Source organism: Charadrius vociferus, unplaced genomic scaffold (assembly GCF_000708025.1).
Source record: "Charadrius vociferus isolate BGI_N301 unplaced genomic scaffold, ASM70802v2 scaffold436, whole genome shotgun sequence".
NCBI classification, from domain to species: domain Eukaryota; kingdom Metazoa; phylum Chordata; class Aves; order Charadriiformes; family Charadriidae; genus Charadrius; species Charadrius vociferus.
In genome coordinates, this window is record NW_009649187.1 from 4,185,854 (window position 1) to 4,209,690 (window position 23,837).

Sequence of the window (23,837 nt, forward strand, 5' to 3'; positions counted from 1 at the left end):
AAGACTGCAGTCCTGCGTTCTGCTCAGACTTGTGAGCAGTTAGAACGAGATTTTGCAAAACATCCACAGAAATTTCAGGTTTATTGAACCAGATATAATTAACTGCATAGGCCAAGGTACCTGATGTGTTTTCCAAAGTACTAATATTTTATTTATTTGCAATGGAAGAACCATTAGTGTATATAGTAAATGCGAAGAGTCCCCAGAGGAGCTGTTGATAATTTCATGCCTTTCATGTCTAGTATATTTAACTTGCATTTGTTCTGGTTTACATTAGTGATTCACTTGCTGTGTTTTTGTCTACTTAAGAGGCTATTGCAGCAGAGTAAGAGTGACACCGTAAGTTTGCTGGAAGGTACAGTTTGCAGCATGGTTGTTTAGATCTGATGTTTACTGTCTTGTGTTCATTTCCTCATACACTGTAAAAATGAGCGCGTAAGAGTGAAATAGCAATGATGCATGAAAGCTGACTGTGAAAACAGATAAAAACAGGAAACTCGGGAAAAATCTAATAAATATCAGAGAAGAGGAATTGTTCACTCTTCATTTCCACATGTTGATCACAATATGATCTTGCCCTGAGTATTTCAATTTAAAATCAAATATCCTTGTATCTTTTAAACTATTCCTAAATATATAATTGTGAACTAGGCATTTGTGATAAAATCTTGTCTGCAGAGAAGATTAAAAAATGAATTATTTAGCTTTTAAAAATCTCCTTGTGGAGTTGATAAAAAAACAATTTTAAAGCTTTGAGATTTCAAATCTTTTTTTATTTCGTAGTGATAGATTCTTTCTTTTTTTGCTTGCTTATTGTATACCAGGCAATTTATTGTGCACCAGCTTATTGCTTTCCTGTTCACCAAAAATTGCATAGCTACATGAAAATGTGAGTATTTCAATAGGAGGGATTTTGGTAGTATTCTTAACATTGTTTGGAACAATGTTAAGAATACTGGAAAGTTGAATTTGAAAACATTTTTTTCAAATGGAAATTTGAAAATACTACTCAAAAGTATTTGAGAAAATAATTTTTCAAGAAAAGATTTGCTTTTAAAAAATGGATATATTTCAGCAAAAAGTAAAATTTCTCTTTTTCAAAAGATGATTCCTGATTCATGGGTTCAAACAACTTCAATTTTGCCAAGCTTGCTAGGTAACTAGTTCATCACAACTGTGATTTAAAAATACACAAGTACACCTAAAAATTAAAAAAAAAAAAAAAGGTTGTATTTCTGGCATCTGTAAAAGTTTTTTCAGTCTCTTTGGCTTTCAAAACAGACAAATATAAGTCAGGCAGGACCAGTTTCTATGTATTGCTGCTGATTCAGCAAACTACCGGCACTTCTGAGGTTTGTTCTGTCGCTGTTGACAAAGCTGTCCAGCAAAGGCTGGCGTGCAGTGAAGTCTGGTGCTGAATCACCAGGGCATGAAGACTTGGATCTCGTGTGCTTGAAGCTTTACTTACAGCTGCAGGGAACTTGACAATAGGAGGAAGCCAAAACTTCAGCTCCGGATGGTGCATGCTGTCCTTGTGGGTTAAATGGTCTTTAGCACCAAGAATCGGGCCTGTAATAGCTTTTATTATGAGTCTAGTCCTGCAAGCCTCACCTGAAATGAACTCCTGCAAGAGATTTCGAAGTGTGAGGCTGCAAATATTTACACTTGTGCTTGGTTTTATTATTTATCCTTTGTTATCCCACTTACTTCAACGTAGCCAGAGGTTCATCTTTAGGGCTTTGTGCACCACTGTCCTGGAGGGAATCTCCTGGGATTGAACAACTCTTCTCATGGTAGTATGAATCCAGATCCTGAATCCAGTTCACTGGACAGTCAGATAGAGTTCTACTCTATATGTAATGTGATTTTTTATTTTTTTTTTAATGTACTTTATTTGACTTTAACGCAAAAAATACTGAAGGCTATGAAGACCCACTCCTTGTGACTGTTCTTGCAGCTCGTAATTACTACTGTGCTGGTGATTACTGGTGATCTTGGCTTCATTTTTGACTTGCCAGAGGTTTAGTAAAATGCTGATGAAACAATTTCCATGTGGTGACAATTCCAGTTGGGACTCTGGCTCTCGGTGACGAAGCTATTTGGCAAGTCCATTTACAAATTGATCTCGTCATGTGACAGCTATCTGATGCTTAATGCTTTTTGACCCTGCAAATTCATCATCCCCAATGCGGAGAAATATAGTTGGGTCCTTCCTGTTCATTCTGATTTAAAGCGACCAAGACATGCAGCCTGTAAACAGGCTATCAGTGCCGAATTGGAGGTGCCTCATATCCTGTTTGACAGCATCATTGCTTTGATTATGCTTACAGAACGCAGATGTGATTGAAAGGTTTTGTTGGATGTGGCATCCTACTGGCCACATCAACTACCAGGTGTGGATGCAAGCCGTCAGCTTCTCGTCAGAGTCACAGAAGCGAAGCCGACAGCGCAGCCAGCGCACACCAGCTTCAACCTACCATCTCGCTGCCAGCACCGCCCGGTTATTTCAGTGCTGACCTTTTTCCCTTCGCTGTCTTGTCAAAAGCTACAATCTACGATCTGACAGTAACTAAGGAAGAAAAGGACGCAGCCAGAACCAGGGCGCAAAATTAAATGGAATTAGCCATTTCAACAGACCATCATGCAGAACATGTTAATGCTCCGGAGCATCCAAAGGGGCAGGCTGCTTAACAGCAACAACCACATCCAGTACCAGCTGACTACGTTTCTATGCAAGTCTGGTATTGAAACTATATTGTCAGCTTGTGTTGGTGGACAGGTTACTACCCAGTCAGTCGTTCACAACTGACTGTGCAGAGTGGCAGTGATGGTGAAAAGAAGGGCAGGAGAGGTAAACTGTCTTGACAAGACTAAACTTCTACATGTAGCTTTTACCTTCAACATTTTGTGCTAAAAGTCTCTTACTTGCTGCATCTTTTTAAAGCCACTGAAATAGCTATCAATTATGACTTTGTGGTTGCTGCCTTTTAGACCATTAGTTCAGAGGAGGGGAAAAAAAAAAATCTAAATGCAATTTTATTTCGGCAAGCTGCTTTTATAATATAAAAATAAGAGGAAAAAAAGGAATTATCACCTTAGCTGGGTGTTCAAGTTGCTGTGGCATGGGCTGGCTACAAGCAAGTCTGGGGCAATATGTGGTCCCAGGCAGGTAGTTCTGTTGGGTGGGCAGAGGCCCGGCTGCCATTGGGGCTGGCCATGACTCTCAGCTCTACTGGCAAAAAAAGGGATGCTCATCAAGAATAACTCTCAGCATATCGGCTGGGTTAGATGTGGAATGGCTCAAGGCATGAATCAGAGTAACTCCACATTCTTACTGAAGTAAGAAACAACTGAATCTGCTCTGCAGTCCATTTTTATTTGTTTGAAGAAGTGTCCCCCACCCCCAGTGGGAACCAGGAGGTATAACCCTTCCCTTAAACAAGTCGCCAAATTCTGATGCTGCCTTTGTGCATTTGGCTCTTGATGTGCTCAGAGAGGTCTCAAATTTGATCATCTTTCTTCAGCAAAGTGCCAAAGCATGTGTTTCACTTTAATATGCACTCCAGTAGATATTTTCTTTTTCCCCTCCCAAAATATCTTCTCTGATTCCCATGTTCCTTGCAGCCCGTGTCAGTTCAGAGCACTGCTCTAAGGGAAGGTTACCACGAGGAAAACCAGAGTGTGGGCTTCCAGTGCTTGATCATAACTTGTGTATGCCCTTGTCCAATTCACCCAGAGTTGTGTTAGACCTCAATGTAGTGAGAATGTGTTTTTGGCAAGAACAAACGGTTTGTGTGGAAAAGTTAAAGCGTTCCACATCCTCATGCTAGCTTGCCTTGCAGTAACTTGATAGGGGAGAGCAGACAGACTAAGCTGAATATGTATTTCAGCCACCTTTGGGCCTCATGTACTGTTATCTAATAACAAGTCCTTCCTCCAAAACATACAAATAACATGCCAGTTCATCATATGAAATGTTATCAAAAGCCAGATCTCATATCACTAAAAATTAGCTATGGCTCCCCTCAATCCTGTCAACATTGTTTTCTTCTCGTTTGTAGTGTGTTGGTCAAAATGTAATCGCTAATACATGCGGACTTGTTCATGATGATTTTACTTGCTGCTAGTGGAGAATTTCTATGCAGTTTATTCTTATTTTTCTGTGCGTAGCTTGAAGATTAATTGGTCCTGTGTTGTGCTGGTGCCCCCCTGGTATTGGGCTGGTCTCAAATGCTGCTCAGTGGCTGGTATAAGCGAGCTCTGTGGAAGATTCAGCTAAAACAGGAGATTTACGTGTGAAAGTGCAACTTATTCTGTGCTTTCCCTTGCTGTGTGCCATGGGTTGCGGTGGTCAACTGGCTTCTTGCGTGTACCATCAAAGGGAGTTTCAAAAATACATTTGGCACAGAACAAAGTTGTAATGTCTCTCCACGTGCCTGCATTAAAGATATTATCTCTGTGGTCAGTGTAGTAGCTACAATGCATTTTGTGATGTAGAGGGAGGTTTCCCTTGCCACTTTCCCTCCTGTGCATCTTGTGCCTAGCTTGGCAATTTGGGCTGGACCCAAGAGAAAGGAGACTGTGGCTTAATGTTGGGCTCCACCTGTGTAAAATAAAAGAGAAGGAAGAGCAGCAAACAGTTGTGTTATGCTGTTATCAGAGCTCCAAAAAGTGTTACCCATATAGGTTACTATGAAATAATTTTAAAAGCTTGCTGTGGAGAAACTGAGAAACAAAATCGGGCTTCTTAATACCTTCTTCCTCTAATTACCTTTCCTGTTTCTGACTGTCCTGGGTACACTGACTCGAGGGGGTTTCACATTACACATAAACTCACCTGGTGCTACCACCGCTTGTCTGGGTCCTTCTCTTCTCCTGCACATTTCTATTCCCAGCAGATACTCAGCCAGGCAGATCACCTCTAGCGCCAAACAGAGGGTTATTTTTCAGGTGTGTGAGCAAGCTCAGTGCACTGCAACATGGTCAGTGACGACAGTGGATGGCACGTAGAGTTGGGATCTCACTTCTGACAGTACCCTTCCTAGGCTGGCTTTACTCAGATGTGAAACTGCTCTATTGGTAAGAAGACCATTGAAAGGTTGGCTGAAAAATCTGGCAATGCTTTTTGTGCCTGAATGAACAAAACAGTAATGACAAAAATCACAGGTGCCCCTCCCCAGGACTGAAGCAACAGAAGCTGAGAGCAGCTGAAGGGCACGTTTAGGAGCGTTTGCTCTGGCCAGCAGACAGCGTGTTTGATGTGCCAGGTCTCTTCTTGTGCCACTGGTGGTTTCTGCTGCTGGGGCAGGGATGTGGGGAAAGAGCAGAAAGAAAATTCCAGCACTTGAGTCTTTAGTTATTCCCACACACAGTGGGTGCTAACAGGGCTGTGCACAGGCTCAGTTCTTGTATCAACTGCAAGATTGTATTTTTCCAGGACTTGTACCAGATGCAAACCTTCCTCTCTGATTTACAGTGGGGTTATGAGGGAAATCCTGTTTGCCTGCATCTATCATAGAATCATTTAGGTTGGAAAAGACCTTTAAGATCATCAAGTCAAACCATAAACCTAACACTGCTGAGTCCCACTAGATCATGTCCCTAAGTGCCACATCTACACATCTTTTAAATACCTCTAGGGATAGTGACTCAGCCACTTCCCTGGGCAGCCTGTTCCAATGCTTGATAACCCTTTCTGCAAAGAAATTTTTACTGGTATCCAATCTAAACCTCCCCTGGCACAACTTGAGGACGTTTCCTCTGGTCCTGTCACTTGCTACTTGGAAAAGACACTAACACCCACCTCGCTACAACTTTCTTTCAGGTAGTTGTAGAGAGTGATAAGGTCTCCCCTGAGCAGCTGTTCACAAATGGTGTTCTCCAGGGTTCAGTATTTGTGCCAGTTCTGTGTAATATCTTTATCAATGATCTGGAGGAGGGGATCAAGTGCACCCTCGGTAAGTTTGCAGATGACACCAAATTGGGTGGAGTGTTGATCTGCTTGAAGGTAAGAAAGCTTTACAGAGGGATCTGGGCAGGATCAATGGGCCGAGGCCAACTGTATGAGGTTCAAGAAGGCCAAGTGCCGGGTCCTGCACTTGGGTCACAACAACCCCATGTAGCACTACAGGCCTGGGGAAGAGTGGCTGGAAAGCTGCCCAGTGGAAAAGGACCTGGGGGTGTTGGTCAACAGCTGGCTGAATATGTGCCAGCAGTATGCCTAGGTGACCAAGAAGGCCAACAGCATCCTGGCTTGTATCAGAAACAGCGTGGCCAGCAGGGCTAGAGAAGTGATTGTCCCCCTGTACTTGGCACTGGTGAATACTGTGTTCAGTTTTGGGCCCCTCAGTACAGGAGGGACATTGAGGTGCTGGAGCTTCCAGGCAGTGAAACTGGTGTAGGGTCTAGAGAACAAGTCTTAGGAGGAGCAGCTGAGGGAACTGGCGTTGTTTAGCCTGGAGAAAAGGAGGCTCAGGGGAGATCTTATTTGAACACAGCTGCTACTAAAAGCCAAGTGCCATCTGCTATGGAGATAGGAGGGACTGGCGCTTGTGGTTAGCAAAGGTGTCTGGCGCAAAAGCCATGGAGGAACCATGAGATGACATCAGCCATGTCAGGCTCACAGTATTACTGTGGCACCTTTAATTAAGGCATTGAGGGTCAATGGGATGCTTGTGGGAGGAGCCTTGAGATGAGTGTTGCTCTGTGAAGCACTCTTAGCCAGAGTGTCAGTGTGAATATTTTGATTCAGGTATAGGGCAGAGAACAGCTATTGTCATTTTGTCCTTCAGATCACTCGAAGGAAATGCTGTATTTGAGCTATTTTTCATAACTTTCCTGTTTTTACTTACAGAATCCTTTCAAGTTGTGGTAAGAGGCAATGGCTTTTATCATGCAAGAAATATCGACCAGGTACTCTGCAGCTTCAAGCTCAATGACAGCCTTACTATCAGTAAGTTTTCAGGCTAATGGATTCCAGTGTCCCCTGTGGGACATGTTGGGGGAGTGTCCAGTGTCCCCTCTCGTCCATGTTGGGGGAGTCTTTGCAGTGGATGTGGGGGGAACTGGGTAGTGATCCACGCCTAAAAGTAGCTTGAAATTTATCGCTATTCAGTCCTGTGACCTGTGGGTATTGTATTGTGAGGGCTTACGTGGGGTGTGCTGCTGCCCTATGAATTTCAGTGTCATTGTAATGGTGCACGTGGGTGATGCATACAGCCAGTGAGGACTGGGTATCAGGTTTTAAGAGGGAGAAATAAAATTGCTTCTCCCTATTCCCTTGTTCATCAACAGTAAAAAGAAATAATGTTATCTTGATCCCCTGGTGGCATCTTCAGACTATTTATTCACCAGTTCAGGAGATACTCACCATAAAGCAGGGCCCTCCCAGGCTTGCTCCATTCCTCTCTGACACCAGTTGCTGGTCTTATTGAAGAGAGCATGTAAAGCGGAAACTCCCTATCATTGCTGTGCTAAAGAGGGTCTTTTGTTTGCTGTCTTAGCAGCCAGGCAAAGGACTGAATAGCCAAAAAAGATTGAGTGTCCAGTTTCTCAGCAGTCTTCTCTTATTCCCAAGAAGCAGTGTATGTCTGGCAGGGTGAAGCACAGTGCTGGGAGGGGAGCTTTGCTCCTTTTCTGTATATGCTACCCTTGTTGGCTGAGCACAGTAGAGGCTTTCATATCCTGTCGTGGTCAGACTGGTGCCTTCCCTAGCAGTGAATTCGCTTATAAGAGGGAGCACATGAATTGCTCCTTCATTTCCCATCCTAGTTGCCTACGTGGAGGCTGCATTAAATAAGCTCTGGTGGTCTCGCTCTCATTCCATGTGCAGATGCCCTTTGCCAGGGATTTGTTTCTTGTGGTTTACCAGGTAGACAGACTTTTGGCTTTTTCTTCCTTGCCACTAATACACTAGCACCTTGACTGGACATCACACAGTGAGTGCTGACCCAGGCCTGGAAGTACGCAGGAGGAAAACTTACCCTAATTCCATATCTCCTCCATGCTGTGTTCTCCTTGGATATGTGTCTATGCTGCCTGGCTTTTTCCCCCTCAGGCTGGCCCTAAAACATACCACTATAATTTTCATGGTCTCATCTCTACCAAAGCAGGGAAATGAACTTTGTCTTCAGGTGTTCTTGGGGTGGGTGAAGCATGAAGGAACAACTCTCATATCTGTTGTTGCTCCAGTTATTTTATCTTTTTTTCCTAAGTAGAAAGAGTAATCAAGCCTCTAAGGTTTAAATAAGCTGGCAGCTTTTACCAGCCCCCTAATTCACTTGGGTTGGACTTTTGTGGACCAGTCTTTCTCTGAACTAGCACCTTAGATGCTTCGTTTGGCGATTCAGAGCTAAGGTGCAGTCACAGCAGTGACTTGTCTGCTCTTGTGCCTCAGCTTATGCACTTCTAGTGGAGTGTCTTTGCAGGATTACTGCTGGGCCTCCACTTGATGTTTGTGGGATGTGGCATTCTGGATGTGACTTTTGAAAGCAACAGGATTGGCACTGCTTACTGTTGGAGCAGCAGAGTGCAGGGAGGCAGGAAAATAGCCCGTGGCCTTGCTTCTGACAGCCTACACCAGATCCCTATAAACATGGGCTTTTTCCAGATGATGCTGCCGCTACAGAGGGCGGTTGGGGACAGGAAAAACAGCCACTAGCACAGGACAGGTCCTCATAGTGACATCAGTCATGGTGCCCCTCTGCCTGTCTCCTGTATATGACCAACCAAATTTTCTGGGTTTTTTTTTCTTCCTCCAGTGTTTGTCCTTTCAGCTCCACTCCATCTCTGTTCTTCCTTTTCCCTAGGCTGAACCATTGCAGCCTCAGCTTCTCCTCTGTGTGGGTGTTTGGAAGTGGTTAGGCAAAAATTGAACCCTATACTTTTGACCCCTTGAGTAACTTGTGGGTTCAGAGCATTCAGTATGACTAGAGTTTGCATGCACTTGTCAGACAAGATGAATATTGCTCAAAGCTGGCTTCCAAATGGCTAGTCGCTGCTGTCAGGAACAGAGATGTACTTCCATTTCTTAGCTGTGTTATCTCTAGCCTGATAATAACATAATGTTGGCATCAACAGGAATGGCCATCCTGATACTTGGCTTTGTAATCAGTACCTTTGGGGAATACTGGTACTTGCCTATATACTGAATTCATCTGTGACTCTCATTGGTGTTGATGCTTCTCCAGGAGGTGGCCTGCTTGGGACAATTTCTTTTTTTCATCCCTGACAGTTATATTCATTTCTTTTCAGATGAAAAGCCGACCCTTGTTCACGATACTTACTTACTTTGTCCTGCCCCAGTGATAGAAGATGCTGGACAGTAAGTATTTCTTTGCAGCGCATGTCAAGAGAGAGGGGACTTCTGGATGAGGATGTTATTACTGAGCTAAGAGCTCACAATTTTTCCCAAAGTGCCAAGATAATAAATTTGTGTGCGTATGGCAGGATTACCTCCATCCCCTTTGTGCCAAATTCTCTCCTAGTATGAGCCAGCATAGCTCCATTCAATATTGGATCTTTAGCACACCCTAATCAAAGGCCTTGCTGGACTGTGGTCCCATATCATAGAACCATAAAATGGTAGTTTCTCCTCTATACCTACATCCTTTTTTTTCAGACCAAAATGTAGTTGAATTCCAGGCAAACTTTTCGTTTGGATTGAAAAGATTATGCTTGATTTGAATTCCTTTGCTGCTGTTGCAGATGTTGCTTCCTGTGTTTTGCCCTGCTTAGGCTAGTGTTGGTATTTTTCAGCTCTTATAATCCTGCAGACTTCTGGGAGACATGACGCAAGGCCCTATCTTCCCCCTGGGTGATCTTGTGGTTGCTTAAGTACTGTACTAGGGGTGAGGGGAAATGCCTCCCTCCCGTCTCCTATTTGTGGGTGAGGGAAAGTCGTTTGGTTGTTTTTGTGGGGTTTGTTTGTTGTTTTGCTTTGTTTTTCTTCAGACCCTTTCTCTGGTATTGGAGATATGGCTAGGGTCAGATTCTTCTTTAATTTCACTGTCATTTCAGTGTTTTTACCCCTTCATCTCAGTGCAAATGTTCTGCATTTGCTTGAATATAAAAGAAAACACAATCTGTCCCTTTAAGCTGCAGAAAGGTTGTGTTTTTTTTAAAAAAAAAAGTCTTAAATTTTCTTGTGCTATCTAAGGTAATATTGGAATTGTCTGAGACTTTATGTTATGACTCACTGTCCTAGTGCCCTTTGCCCCAGGTGGGATGGTGTTTTTTTTAATAAAGAGCATATGCCCCAACTCAATTAAGCCCAGATAAAAAGGGTAGCTCTGGGGCAAGCAGAGAGACAAATGCAGGTAAGCACCTGGAGCCATGAAAATGCCTTGACTCAGCAGGGCATGTTATCCATGCGTGTTCATGAGCCAATGGCTAAAACACAGCCAGAATAAAGGGAACAATGGGTATAAATATGACACTAAAAATAAGTGTATCTGTTTTGTGCTTTAGGGTGGTTTTCCTACAAGTCAGCATGAACAACGGGCTAACGTTCATCTCCAGCTCTGTCAGCATCACCAGCACACAGTGTGTAAGTAATTGCAATGGGGCTTGACAGAGGAACCATGAGATCTTGGAAAAAGACAGTGGCTCTTCAGGCAAAGCCTCCCTGAGTGAGCATGAGCTCTCTACAGCTTCTGTATCACAGTTATTGGTGAGATCGTAGTGGCTCTTTGAAAAATAACCAGGACTCGTTAAGATTAAATCATTATTGATGATCATGATAGATTTACTGAATAAAAAATTGTAACAAAAGGCACCCTGCCCATTCTTATCCCAGGAAAGAGAGATCTTCAAAGCTAGGATCTGACTGGAAGGGAGTCTGGGAAAATGAGGGAAGGATCGTCATGAAGCAACACCCTGTCGAGGTTTGGGATCCTTTATGGGATCTGGGATGAAAGGTGCAACTGCCAGGACTTGGATCTGGAAAGTCCTCTAAACTTACATGGGTATTTTTTTAGTTGGAGGTTGCAGCATTTGTTCTTAGATCCCCACAATTTGCCTTTACTAGTTCAGGATTCGCTAAGGCATTTCTACAGTTTTAGTGACAGGAGCTGGTTCCTTTTCTCTTGATGTCACAGGAGATAACCAGAAAGAGATAGCAGCTTCAGATCCTGGGAGGAGAGTCTTGGTAAAATGCTGCTGCTCAGACTAGCCAAGGGAGAATGTGCTGCTGCAGAACAATGATGGCTGCAATATGAGCATCTCCTGGTCAAAAAGACCACCTATCCTTAAGTGAAGCATCAGGGACCAACAGCTAGAAGTGATCCTATAGAAAAATCCGATTTTAAAAGCAAACAATCAGAATGAAGAAGCTGATTACTAGATAAGCAGTTGTCGTCTTTGTCTTGGAGTAAAAATAGGCAACACCTATAGCTGGTGCAAGCAAGTACAGTGGCTAAAGATTTGGCCTCATGCTTGTGGATGAAACAAAGCTTTTTGCAGTACCTGATAGCAAACACTTTGTATCAAAGTTGAGCTTTGTTATTAGTGTCCAAAGGACTTTTATAGCCTATGCCAAATGCTGTCATATTGGTTTGTAATCATTGTTGGCCTTTTTGACAGCTGCAGAACAGAAGGGAAGGAAGGAAAGTAGAGGCAGTGACTGGAACTTGCAAATCTCATTTTCTGATGTTTTCAGCAGTGAAGCTGGGAAATCTCACACCAGATTGTTGGAAAAGTCCAGAGTGCGGGAACTCAGAATTTAGCAGAGATGCGTTTGCTGCTTCACCTGATTATTTTTATTTTTCCAAAACTTTCCTCCAAATTTTCTACACTGAAGACTGATATTTTCACATTTTATTCCCCTCTTCTACCTCAGGTACAATAAAACCTTTTGAGTCTACAGTAAAACACAAGTGCTAACTGGTGCATTTAGTTACCCATATGTAATTCATTTCTGATGAAGACTGAAGTCTTAGCCCTTGCTGGGGTTCCTGCAGGCCAGAGCGTGGACGCAGGAAGCTTTCCTCTCAGTAGCCTTAGGATAAAGAGAGGAATCCAATCTCCAGTCCTGTCAATCTGACAATTTTTGACCAGCCTCTTGCAGATTGAATGTGAAGGAGGCAGGGAGCCTGATTCTAAGTTGATACAACAAAAGACTCTGTCACTCCAGTTACATCCCATAAGCGAGGAGGCTGGCAGTTCGGTTTCCAACTTTGTCTTAATTTCATGCATTTTACTCTTCTCGTTTTAGAGCCTCCCTCCATTTCCTTTCCTCTCCCGTTTCCTTTTCTGTGGGTGGCAGTCAGCTGGCCTGCTCAGCTCTCCTCCCCAGCTGGCCCTTCTATCCTTTCTGTACAGTAAGTATCGTTTCTTCACTTTACTCCTAAAGCCTCTGTGTGATCTCTGTGCTTTTTTCTGTTCAGCTGCATGAAGTCTGCTATTTCCTTTTCGAAGTCCAGCCTCAGTATGATGCTTTGTATATTTAATCATTAAAAGAGGACTCTTGAGCTTCTTGCTTCCAGCAGCTCCCGAGCTGCTGCTGGCAATTGTCTCGGGGATTTGTATGAGCACTTAGCATGGGAAAAGGAACTCCTGGGAACAAAGGCTACAAAACAAGGAGGTAATGTGTGTTTGGAGTAACAGTAGCAGTGGTATGTATACCTGTGGCTCATGCACTGCATTGCTACTGTGCCTGGAATTGTATTTAAGGTGCAGCAATACCCCTTAAAGTTATGCTTGAACTTTTATTCATGCTTTTCTCAGCAAACTGACTTCACGGGGAATTCATGCCTCTCAAGTGTCTGCTTTCCAGATGCATTAGTGCTGCATGGGGCCATAGGAGGGCCAGAGAGGGGGGCTGCAGCGCTGAACATGCGGCTGTGTAGTATGTCTTCTAACAGGATGCCTTTGAGCAGGGGGTCTGACACATGTGGCAGCACTCCATCTTGGTTTTCACCTGCTCCCTGACCAAATGAATGAGGTGAGCTAAATAGTGTATCCCAAAACAGGTCAGTTTGTCGCATCTATAACAAGAAGCCTCAGACCAGTGGAGTATGGTGATGCTGTGACACAGAGATACGGGATACTGGGCTACTTGCCTAAAAGCATGGAGTAGGAGCTGTGGTTTTGTTAGTCCTGTCTTGAACATGTCAGTCCTGACAGCTCTAGGATTTGGCCTGAGAAAGAACTGGGTACCACCCGAGTCAGCCACTTGGGATCTCACCCAGACTTGGCAAAGCTCTCATCAGCTGGTACTTTCTTTTCCACCCTCAGCCTTTTTATTGTCCAAGGGGAAGACAGACCCACTTGGAACAGTGAAGGGAACTCCTGTTTTAAAAGGGGATAAGCATCAGATTCTGGTGTCATGGGAATTCACCAAGTAGTTTCAGATTTAATAAGGTGACTCTCATGGACTTTATCCTTGATAAATCTTCTTTGGAACTTGCTTTCTTTCCATTTATCCTCCCACCTATCCTTCACTGAAAATCTTCTTCAGCTTCCTCTCTAGCCAGCTCCGGTTCCCGCAGCCTGATTCACAGATCTTTCTTCAAGCTCTTCTCACATCTTCTTAGTCCCAGGCTATCCTGCAGTTTGCTGCCAGGTTTTGCCTGTTCTCTGGTACCACTGGCTGGTGAATCAAACCTCTTCTCAAACTCAGAAGATCTACAATTGAAAAGGTTTCTTTGCCCAGTATAAAAGAAAGGACTGGAGCACCTAAGCTAATCTTAACCTCATCCCATAGCCCAGTGCAGTCCAAGGAAATGGCATGTCCCAGCACACCACTGCCGATCTGTAACAAATGTTCTATTTCCAAAAAGCCGTGTGCGCTGTATGTCCTGCAGGGGCCAAGCAGCACATGAAGACCTGCTTTCTTGTAGTCATCAGGACAGTACAGAGAGTTAATACCTCTTCTGAACACGCTGATGTGAAATGCTCTGTGTGTAAAGAGTCCATCAAGCTTTAGCCAGGAAAATCAAAGCTGTAATTCTGTTTGGTTGCCTGGCTGCTCTGAAAAGCTAATTTTAAGTGTTAGCACTTGACTTTTTTTTTTATTTTTTATTTTTTAATTCTAGTCCTGTTGAAGAAAATGTAACTTCTACTTTGAATGTTGACCCTTAGCTACCTGGCCCCGGCGTCCCACCATTCTCTGTAGAGAAAGAGATGGAATATAAGAATCAGGAATGGTTAAGATTATGATTACAGCATATCATTAAAAACAGTCAAACCAGCCTCAGGAAGGTTACCAAGAACCAGCAGCATTAAGGACTAGTTTGCATAAGGACAGAGGCTGGGGTTGTGTGTGCAGTTTGAGTCAAGAGGCAATTCAGGCAGGCTTGGGAGGCGATGAGGCTGAGTAAGTTGTGCTCTGTTCTGTGATGTCGATGTGCAAGCAGTTACCCATAAGCTATTGGCTCCAATATTCCCATTCTTTGGATATCACATTTGCATATTTTGCATCTCTAGTGATGAAAGGTTACTCTGCACACCTCGGAGTCTGTGGTCTTGTATTTTGAAATACCCCTCTGACAGTATTAAGGGACCTATTAGCACAGATTTGGAAATAGTTTGTATACAAGTTTAGCGCCCTTGAATCTAGTGGGCTGTAAGCATACTATAAACTTACACATAAATTATACATATACATACCAGAAACAGGAGGTGCTTCCCTGAATCATGACTTCAAATAGAGTCTTGTCACACTGAATACTGATGTGACCCTAATGAAAATAGTGATTGCACAATCTACCTGAGACCTTGTAGTGAGGGAAACTTGCCCCAGTCTAATTGTGCAACTTCAGGGCTCCTGCCTTGTTTGTGACACATGCAGATACCTCAAAAGTAATCATCTTGTTTGCAGCTGACCGGGACCATCCTTTTCATCGCTCTCCTGATTCTGTTTCTGCTGCTGGCTCTGGCTCTCCTTTGGTGGTTCTGGCCCCTTTGCTGCACGGTGGTAAGTACAAGCTTTTATTCTTTTGACATGGTTTCATCTCTTCTCTGCAAAAAGCATAGAGTTAGAGTGCTGGGGTGTGTGGTTAACTTCACTGAAGAAAAGTGCTGCCAGGTTTGTAAGGCCCTAATTCAACAAATTGCTTTAAGTGCTTGTTGAAGTTACTCTGGTCTGGGTTTTTCAATGTTGCAAGGCCTATGTGATTTTGACACTGAATGAGAAGTTTAAGTGATTTTTGTGGACGTGGCCCAAGTTTCTGTAGGGATCAAGACCTCCTTAGAACAAGATTTGAAACCTGCTGCAGAAAAGTGTCATGGAACTGACTTACTAATATGTGCATAAGCTGTTACGGTCCTTTTTAGAGACAAGAATTAGGCACTTTTTTTTTTCCTATTTGTAGGAGCTGCAGACTGTGAGTGAATATTTTGCACTAACTTGGTAATCACATGACATTAAGGCAGAACTACCAGGATACAGAGCCATATTATGAGTTACTTAATAAGGCGCTTGACTAAGTGAATAATTCAATGTGATGGATTTAGCTTCTCATCTGCATTTATTTTATGCCTGATGAGAAGCAGTGGGGCTAATGACGGGCTTGAATGTGGGTGAATGGACCAGGGCAACCTTTTTGAGATATGAGCAAGAAAGCATGAGGGCATAGCATTGAGATGGATGAACCTCAGATTTCTCCCATTGTTTATATATTCCAGGTGATCAAAGAGCCGCCACCACCACCACCTCCAGAGCCTGTAAGTATGCTATTTTTGAGCTTTTGCACTGTCTACAGCCACTGTAGTGTATTGTGGTGCCCAGGAACATCAGCTCTGTAGGTGTCTTAATGACACCTCGAAGGCTGTGAGAGGAAGTCTTTTGGGTCAGGAGAGTTATTTCTGCCTTCTGGCCTTTTTATATACATACTGTAAGATTTATTTCCATCCACAGAGAAAGTAGTTGCATAACTCAGAAGTCCACAGACCAACAATTCCTATGGTATTTTGTTCCTTCTGCTGCGCATCAAACAGGTGTGTAAGCAAATCTTTGCTTCTCAGGCTGTGCTGAAAGCTGTCCCTCCTCCAGTAAAACTGCCGTTGTTCTCGGCAGGAGTTTAGCCCAGATTGACAGTAAGGAAAAAAAAGTCTGGCAGCTGGAAGAAAGGACAGTGAAGGCCACATTCTTGTGGCTTTGCTACAGGAGAGGGAGGCAAGAGTCTGCCCTGGCTGTGGTTCTGCAGCAGAATGACCTTTGGAAGGACGTTTAGCCTTTCTCCGTTTAGGTTGGGAGCTGTTTGAAGCAGGATTGTATTCTGGTCTTTTTGGGACAGTAACACACTGACCCTGACCTCAGCTTAGTTTCATTATACTAATTTCATGAAAATAGTAGCAATAAATAAAAGTACCTCCAGAGAAAACTCATGCCTGCCTTTATTTCTTTCCTAGGCATAGACAGTTAAATGATGGAAAAATACTTGCCTAACCCACAAGAGAAGCTTACAGTTTGCTGCTAACTTGCTGTAACTTGGCATGAATATCAGGAGGCAACCACAGCTGCTGTTTTGAGGTTGCCAGAGGCCACCATTACCATGTATGTGATCCTGTTGCTTGTCCTGGGCAGCAGCACTGTGACAATTTAACTTTAGAATACGCACCAAAAATCATGCTGCTTTTAGGGTGATTAGTGTTGTCATGAAGCGTTGCAATTGCAGCCATGCTGTGTTTGAAGGAGGTTTCAGAGAGCATCGCACCCCCGCAGCAGAGTTCCCAGATGCTTTGCAATTACTCTGATCAGCAGAGGTTTTAAATGCAATCAAAGAGACTGTGAGCTGACGTAAGCCTCCAGGAATAACACAGAATACAGATGTTATCCATCCCTTTACTTGGCCTTGTCTTTATCCGGTATGGATTGTTGTTTCGTTATACTGAGCCCTAGCCTCCCTTTAGCTCACATAGTCTGGTATCACTGCTATTAAACTGAATATAGTTATCTAAAAGTTGTTCTAAAGCACAAGCATTAGATTTCCATTACTTTTCAAAATGTATGTGGTAGTTGATGTTGATTTGCTATGTGTTCAGTGTGGGGGATATTTGGTATAAATCCTCTATCAGCTGGAAAAGTATCAGCCATCACCATTAACTGTGTCCTGCTACTGTCAGGCTTGCCAGCAATAAGGGTTGTTAGACATGAAGTCTTGAAATCTGTGTTACATCGCATGGAAGAGGCAGGATATTTTATATAGTACTCAAGTTCACAATGAAATCAAATATAAAGGAATTAAAACTGCTGATTTAGTTGCCGGGTACTGTTTCAGATGTGGCATGAAATTTGATAAAATTTCAAATTAAAACAAACAAACAAAACAATAATAAAACCCCAACACCAAACCGCAGTGCCTTACTTGTATATTTATTTCCCTGACATAGGATTCAAAAAAAAACAACCCCACAACAACAAAAAACAACCAAAAAAAACCAAACCAAAAGGAAAAAACCCCAACCCCCCTGACTAGTTAATAAAAATGTCAACTTTAGCCTGGCCTGGCCATACTAAAGAATTTGTTGGAGGAACTGACCCATGAACCATAGCTGAGAGATCAGACGTCACTGAATGGAAATACTGATGGAAATACCTTTCTCCAAGGCAGAACCTAAGAGTTAAATATGAAAAAACAAAAATTAAGGCATGTTTTCTAAGAGCTACTGTCGGCTTTTGGACTCTAAATTCCATTTACTTTCCAATAGAAACTTGTAGGGTAATTTTGAAAAAATGTCGCCTAGTAATGTGACAATAATTTGTGTCCTTCTCTAGTATTTGGATTTTACTTGATTTTTATTTTTTTTTTCTCAAGTAAAAACTAAGTGTGGGCAGTGTACCGCCCAGTACATACCTGTACCGATGAAAATTAGCAGAGAGCACTGTGCACGGCCAGTCCGAGAGCAGCATGCACATCAGCATGAGGTGTATTTATTTGTCTGTCTTAAAGAGTGTGAGGAACGCGGATGGTATTGTAGGAGGCTTGTTGGGCTCTTTCCTCAATTATGTGTGTACTTGGAGAAGTGTTGTGGTGTGACTTTCAGCTGCCTCAACTCAGCGTAATGATAGACACTCTGAGAAATCCCAGTGACTTCTATCAGCTGAAGGTGGTAGACCTGGAGATATGTTCCCATGGTTGTCAAACTGGAAATATTTGTCAGCTTTTAGTTAAGCAGGAACAGAACAATGGACCTGAAGTAAAACCCTGATTTAGACTCTGCTATGTTCCAGAAAAATAATCTGCAGTCTTTATAATTGCAGGTCAAAAACTCTGGATCTGAGGTTCCTGTCAATTTGGAGATGCTCCAGTCTGAGTCCTTGTTCCAAACTGTACAGCTTGAGCCAGACTCCTAAAAAGAATCAAGCAGCATAGAATAACTGGTTACAGCTGCCATGAGAAGAGGGTCTGATGCACATGTTAGAAAACTCACAGTGGTAGCTCTTTTGCCTGTTAGGTGACATTAAGTTCCAAAAGCGCGATTAATAAACGATTTCTTTGGGCTGATTGCTGCATTTTCTGCATAGCAAAGTGGCAAGCCCGTATAATGTACAATTCATCTCCACTTTGCCTTCCTTTATGAGTCAGTTGTGATTTTGAAGCTCAGCGTGTATTTGACTAAATAAAAGCTGCCTGGAGAGAGGAATAGGCAATCCTCTTTGGCTTCCCTAGTTAAAACTGCAGCTGCTGAGACAAGAGACTTTTGTTTTTGTCAGCAAATAAGTGCAACACACAAAGCCAGATATCCAAAGATTGGACCGTAGGATGTTCATTTGTTTTCCATAGTTTATGCTGTTCATGTGAGCACAGCAGTGATATCTCCCTGTCTTTCCCATAGGAATCAGATGATGAAGATGGATTGCCAAAGAAAAAGTGGCCAACTGTGGATGCATCTTATTATGGAGGTCGAGGTGTTGGTGGGATTAAGAGGATGGAGGTATTTAACTTGTTCTTTTGTGCTGTAAAAATGAGCATGTTTAATTATAAATCGTAGCAATATGGTTTTTATGTGATTTTTAAAAAGCTACCTTGATGGACTAGAGACTGGGATTTAATTCGGGCTTGTCCACCTGATTGCACCTGCTGTCCAAGTAACAGACATCAAGCTGCCATCATTCACATGAATAATTAAATGAATCTAGCGTTATGAGCCAGAGAAAATTTGCAAGTTGGGAACTGGGGTAAGCACCAAAAGAAGTTTTAATTTACTGAATCACACCCTTCAGTGCAGTTGGGTCTAGTTTTCTTGTCTAGTTTTCTTGTCTCAGGCAGAGTTATGCTGGTTCTGAGTATTTGAGGGTGCCATCTACGCTGTGCCTGGCTGGCTGAAAGCAGTTGGTTTGAGGAATTTAAACCACCGATTTTTCTTTCTTTCCCTTTTTCTTTTGGGTTTGAGTTTTGGGTGGGTTGTGTTTGTTTTGTTTTTTTTTTTTCAGTTAAGCGTTAACTCCTAATGCACAAAATCACATCTGCATTGAAATTGGCCAATGAATCAAAACCTGCCCTGGGATTTGCGCACAAGCCAGTCTTTCTGTGTAAAGTGAGGTGTTACTGTGAAAGAAATTTGCCTTGTGCTGTCCTATGGCATATACATTCCAGGAAGTCGGTGGATAATGCTGTGATCGGCTGCTAACTCCTGTAAATAAACATCTTGGTGAAATCAATTCAATGTTCCTAACCATGGATAACATAAGGCAGGGAATTGTCACTCACCTGCATCAGCTGAGGGCCTAATGATGACTTTTAGGAATGTCATACCAGAAACTCCCACCAGATGTAACTGGTAGCTGAGAGGTGGGCTAATGTAAGCTAGCCAAGGATCGGGACCAAACTAGGGCTAGCGGAATGAAAGCAATGGCTTCCCAGAAAATCCTTGCAAGTCTGCAGTTTACGTACTGCTTCTTACTATCCTTAACCATTTTTCTCATGAGAATTTTATCCTTGATGCTGAGTAACCTTATAGATCATATATTGCCCTTGAATGCAGGATCGCATTTCTGTTTGAGGTAAGTCAGACAGCTAAATTGAAATTTCAGTTTGAAATAAGTACTGCATACTATGTGAAGGTAAAGTTACTGACCTCTCTTGTGACTGTGCAAGGTATCTTTGGAAGAGCTGTTTTTAGTAGTAGCTGCACAAGTTTGAGGGCTGGTGCTCTTAAACCATTCACATACTTGTCCACTGACCCTTTTTTCACTTTTGAACTGAACAACAGGAGGTGCTTAGGGCTAGTTGTAAAGACTGCCTACCTTCAGCCGGTGCTGCTGCCTGCTTTTTGCATGAGGCAATGGGAAGTGTATTACAGCTGTGACCTAGCAGAGCTGGGCAGAGTGCTTCAGGTTTCACTTGGACATGGGTTAATCTGCCCTAGATGCTGTGAAGTCCCACAACACCTTACGTTACTGGAAAGTGCAAAGGCCAGTAGTTCAAGTAGTTGAGTGAGACTGTTTGACTCTTACATGTGTATTTCTGACTACAGTGGGAGGTTGGTGCCTTCCTAAGTTTGGCTTCATGTCTGGTAGCATTGGGTCATCTGATGGGAACTAGATTAATGACTGTGAAAACCACCTGCTGGTGGGACTGCTGAAGTGTCTCTGCTTACAGTGTGCTCTCCTGACTTCAGGTGCGATGGGGAGATAAGGGGTCAACAGAGGAAGGAGCAAAATTGGAGAAGCCCAAAAATGCTATTATTAAGTTGCCAGAACAGGAGTATGAACCATGGGAACCCAAGCCGAAAAAGCCCCATGTGCGAAAACCACCTTCCCAGCGGAAATGGTACACTCCCATCAAGGTAATGTGTCTGCCCCTCAGTTTTACCAAGTCTCTTATGTCACGCGTGTTAGTACGTCCCAGTTCTTTATCACAGTCTTTCTTACGGCGGAGCTGGGGGAGCCTATTTAGAAAAATGGCCAGTAACCCTGAACTTTGTCCATATCTTGGAACATGCATTTCACCTGGCACTGTGTTGCGATAGTTTTTTGAGGAAGAGCGGAGCGAGTTGGAAGGCATGAGCAGAGATCTTCCCTCCCTCAGCTCACACCTTTTCAGGTACTTTTGCACATCCTGGGTTGCAACAGCAGATATCTCAGCTCTTAGGGAGGGTGGAGAGGGGGGTGCTGTTTTGTGTCATCTCAAGGCAGCGTATAAAGACGGTCGGATAAACTGCACCGTGCTTGCTTTGACTGCACTGTGGCTGAGGCCTTGGGTTGGGATTCAGCACTGTTCTCCTCTAGTTCAGCCACAAGACATAGTATTTTATTTTGGGCAAGTTGCTCAATCTCTCCACACTTTTGTCCCAATTTCTCCCGTGTCATTATAGTATCTGGTGTCTCTTTTAATGTATGTATCCTCACACAACCCTTGAGGCAGCACAGAGCTGTTATCTCTGCTCACAGAGGAGGAAGCTGGAGGGCTAGCACAGGCCAAGGGAGTACTATGCTTATCCCGGAAACCTGTGGCCATGTCCCAAACCAGTGCTTTGTGGGATGAGGTTCCCACCTCCCCACAATGCTCACAGATCAGTTTAAAAGTGCTTGAATTTATTGTCTGAAAAGTAGCTGTGAATTCTAAAGCCTGCCTAGGTGCCTGCTTGTGGCTGTTTATCCGTGTTCCAGCTCGCCTCACATCAGTGCAGTACTTCTGTTGTTCTGCCTTTTGTTAATGTGACACTTATCTAATTGTACCTCTCTAATTGTTCATGTTAAAGTCATCCTCAGTGAGTTTCAAGCAGGCTGAATTTGGCCTGCTGCATATCAGGTACATGTTACCCTATTGAGATGTCTTTTCTGGCTGTCTAGATAAGCAGTATACAGAGGGCAAGGGCGCAGGGGCAATGTTTGTGCAGACAGTTTAATAGAGAAAGGCTGGATCAACTCACCTGTAGTTTAATCTCATGCTGTTTTCCCCAAAGTTCTTCGTCATGTCATATTATTTTTATTTATTTATTTATTTTTATTCCAGGGCAAACTTGATGCATTGTGGGCTTTGGTTCGACGAGGCTATGATCAAGTCTCTCTTATGAGACCGCAGCCAGGAGATAAGGTAAAGTGTCACCAACACACTGGCATGTCACTTCTGTGTTAGCAGCAGCAATGCTCTTCCCCCTGACCCGCAACAACCCCATCTTCTTTTTTTGGTTTTTTTTTCTTTTCTTTGTCAGCTTGTCTCTTTTCACATTACCGTAAGGCTAAGAATTTGTCACAAGAACAGAGATTTCAAAATGAATTAAAATGTTTGCTGTGGCATCTATTTAAAAGTATTTCCCCAAAAGGTCAACAGTAATGTCCCCACTGTGATAATTTGAGCAGACTGAGGAAGAAACTGGCTGGCCACAGTAGTATATGAGGCCTTTTTTTCTGGGCACATGTGTTCAAGTCAAAGGATAGGTTCTTTGTTTGTGGGTTCTGGGGGACTGCTGGTTTTGAATTTAATATACAGTAGTCGTTCTACAACAGTAATTGTTGTTCCTACCCAACTTCATAAAAATGCCTCTCAGATTTAATAATAGAGTTAAGTCATTAATGAGAGAAATCATGAACCGTGCAGGTGATGAAGAAACAAATTATAGCAAAGTTAAAGGAGAGTAAAGTTTCTGTAGAATTCTGTGCAAATACACATTTCTTGGTCATATCCTATATGTAGCAGAGAGTATCTCCTGCCTTGATAAAGTCTGTTGGCCAGGCATAGGTCAGGAGGAGATTTCTCCTGGGAGAATGCAGGGCATTTGTGCCTTTCAGAGACGTAGAGATGTCTGTGTGCTGCCCCTGGGTCACTCACGATAGCTTAGTTCAGAGCGCTCTCATGATTTCCCCATGATAGCCTCGCACTGTTACAGCTGTCCCTATCTTGTTATTCTGTCAGGACAACTCCATAAAAATTGAGTGCTGTTGCACTTTCAGATTTGGTTTTCCGCAGTGGAGCTTTGAAACATGAAGACCAAGCAGAGACACCGTCTTCCTCGCCACTATGGCCCTTCTCTGGTTGTACATTTTGTCACCTTTGCTCTCAAGGGGAAGGGGTTATGGAGTTACAACAGTAGGGGCCATAAAGTGCTTTTTTGGGGGTAGGAGTAGTGCAGAGGCCCTTGTGCTGGGCTTGTCTGCCTGGATGATTTTTATACCTAATAACAGCCTTAAAAAGCAGCCCTAATTTACATCATCTAGGGCAAATACACTACACCCCTCCAACTTTTGGCAAAATACTGTTAGGGCATGTGTCTAGTTATTAACCAAACATATGCAGCTTCAGTATTTAAAGTTTAGTCTCTTCCCTTTTTCTTTTGGTGCATAAGGAAACTAAGAGAACAAACTCAGCTTCCTATGCTACTTTGTAAAATGGTTTTGACTGTTACACTAAAGCTGTATTTTCAAGGCAGCTGTGCTTGAGACACCTTATTTACTTTTTAAGCACGATCTAGAGCTTCTGAATAGGCTCTTTAGGCCCAGCTGTATTTTGATAGCGCTAACATTGTATAATATGAATCTATCCTCTGCCTTTCACTCCCTCGGTTGGTACATTTCTATTAGTGCAGAGTACAACAGAGCCTCTGTTAGCCTGTGCGGTCAAGAAACATGCAGGGGGGTGGCTCTGAACAGGGATCCTCAGTTCCTTGCCTTGCAGCTCTGCTGCGGGGAGGACAAGGGACTCAAAAGAGGCAATGTAAAACTGAGCAAGCTGAAGGATTATTGTATCAGGGAGAATATTAGAAAATCAAACGTACATCTGGGAAATAGGGTGGAAAGAATCCTATTGAGCCAGATTCGGTGGAAGAATAGGATCATCTCTGTTCCCTGGCCTGTGAAATTAGCTAAAGCTGAAGAATATTGAAAGTGAAGCAAGAAAATGACTAGACATCCTTCTGCTGTAAAAAAAAAAAAAAAAAAAAAAAAAAAAAAAAAA

General features: G+C 43.0%; 1 protein-coding gene across 1 annotated transcript in view; it reads left to right on the top strand.

Moving 5' to 3' along the window:
• Nucleotides 1-23,837, top strand: part of ANTXRL (anthrax toxin receptor-like) — a 58,471-nt gene that overhangs the window by 17,963 nt on the left and 16,671 nt on the right. Inside the window, exons 10-17 of the mRNA XM_009888821.1 lie at nt 6,854-6,952; nt 9,253-9,322; nt 10,468-10,546; nt 14,819-14,914; nt 15,625-15,663; nt 18,778-18,876; nt 20,563-20,730; nt 21,900-21,980. Of these exons, the coding sequence (XP_009887123.1) occupies nt 6,854-6,952; nt 9,253-9,322; nt 10,468-10,546; nt 14,819-14,914; nt 15,625-15,663; nt 18,778-18,876; nt 20,563-20,730; nt 21,900-21,980 (731 nt within the window). The remainder of the gene's footprint in view (nt 1-6,853; nt 6,953-9,252; nt 9,323-10,467; nt 10,547-14,818; nt 14,915-15,624; nt 15,664-18,777; nt 18,877-20,562; nt 20,731-21,899; nt 21,981-23,837) is intronic.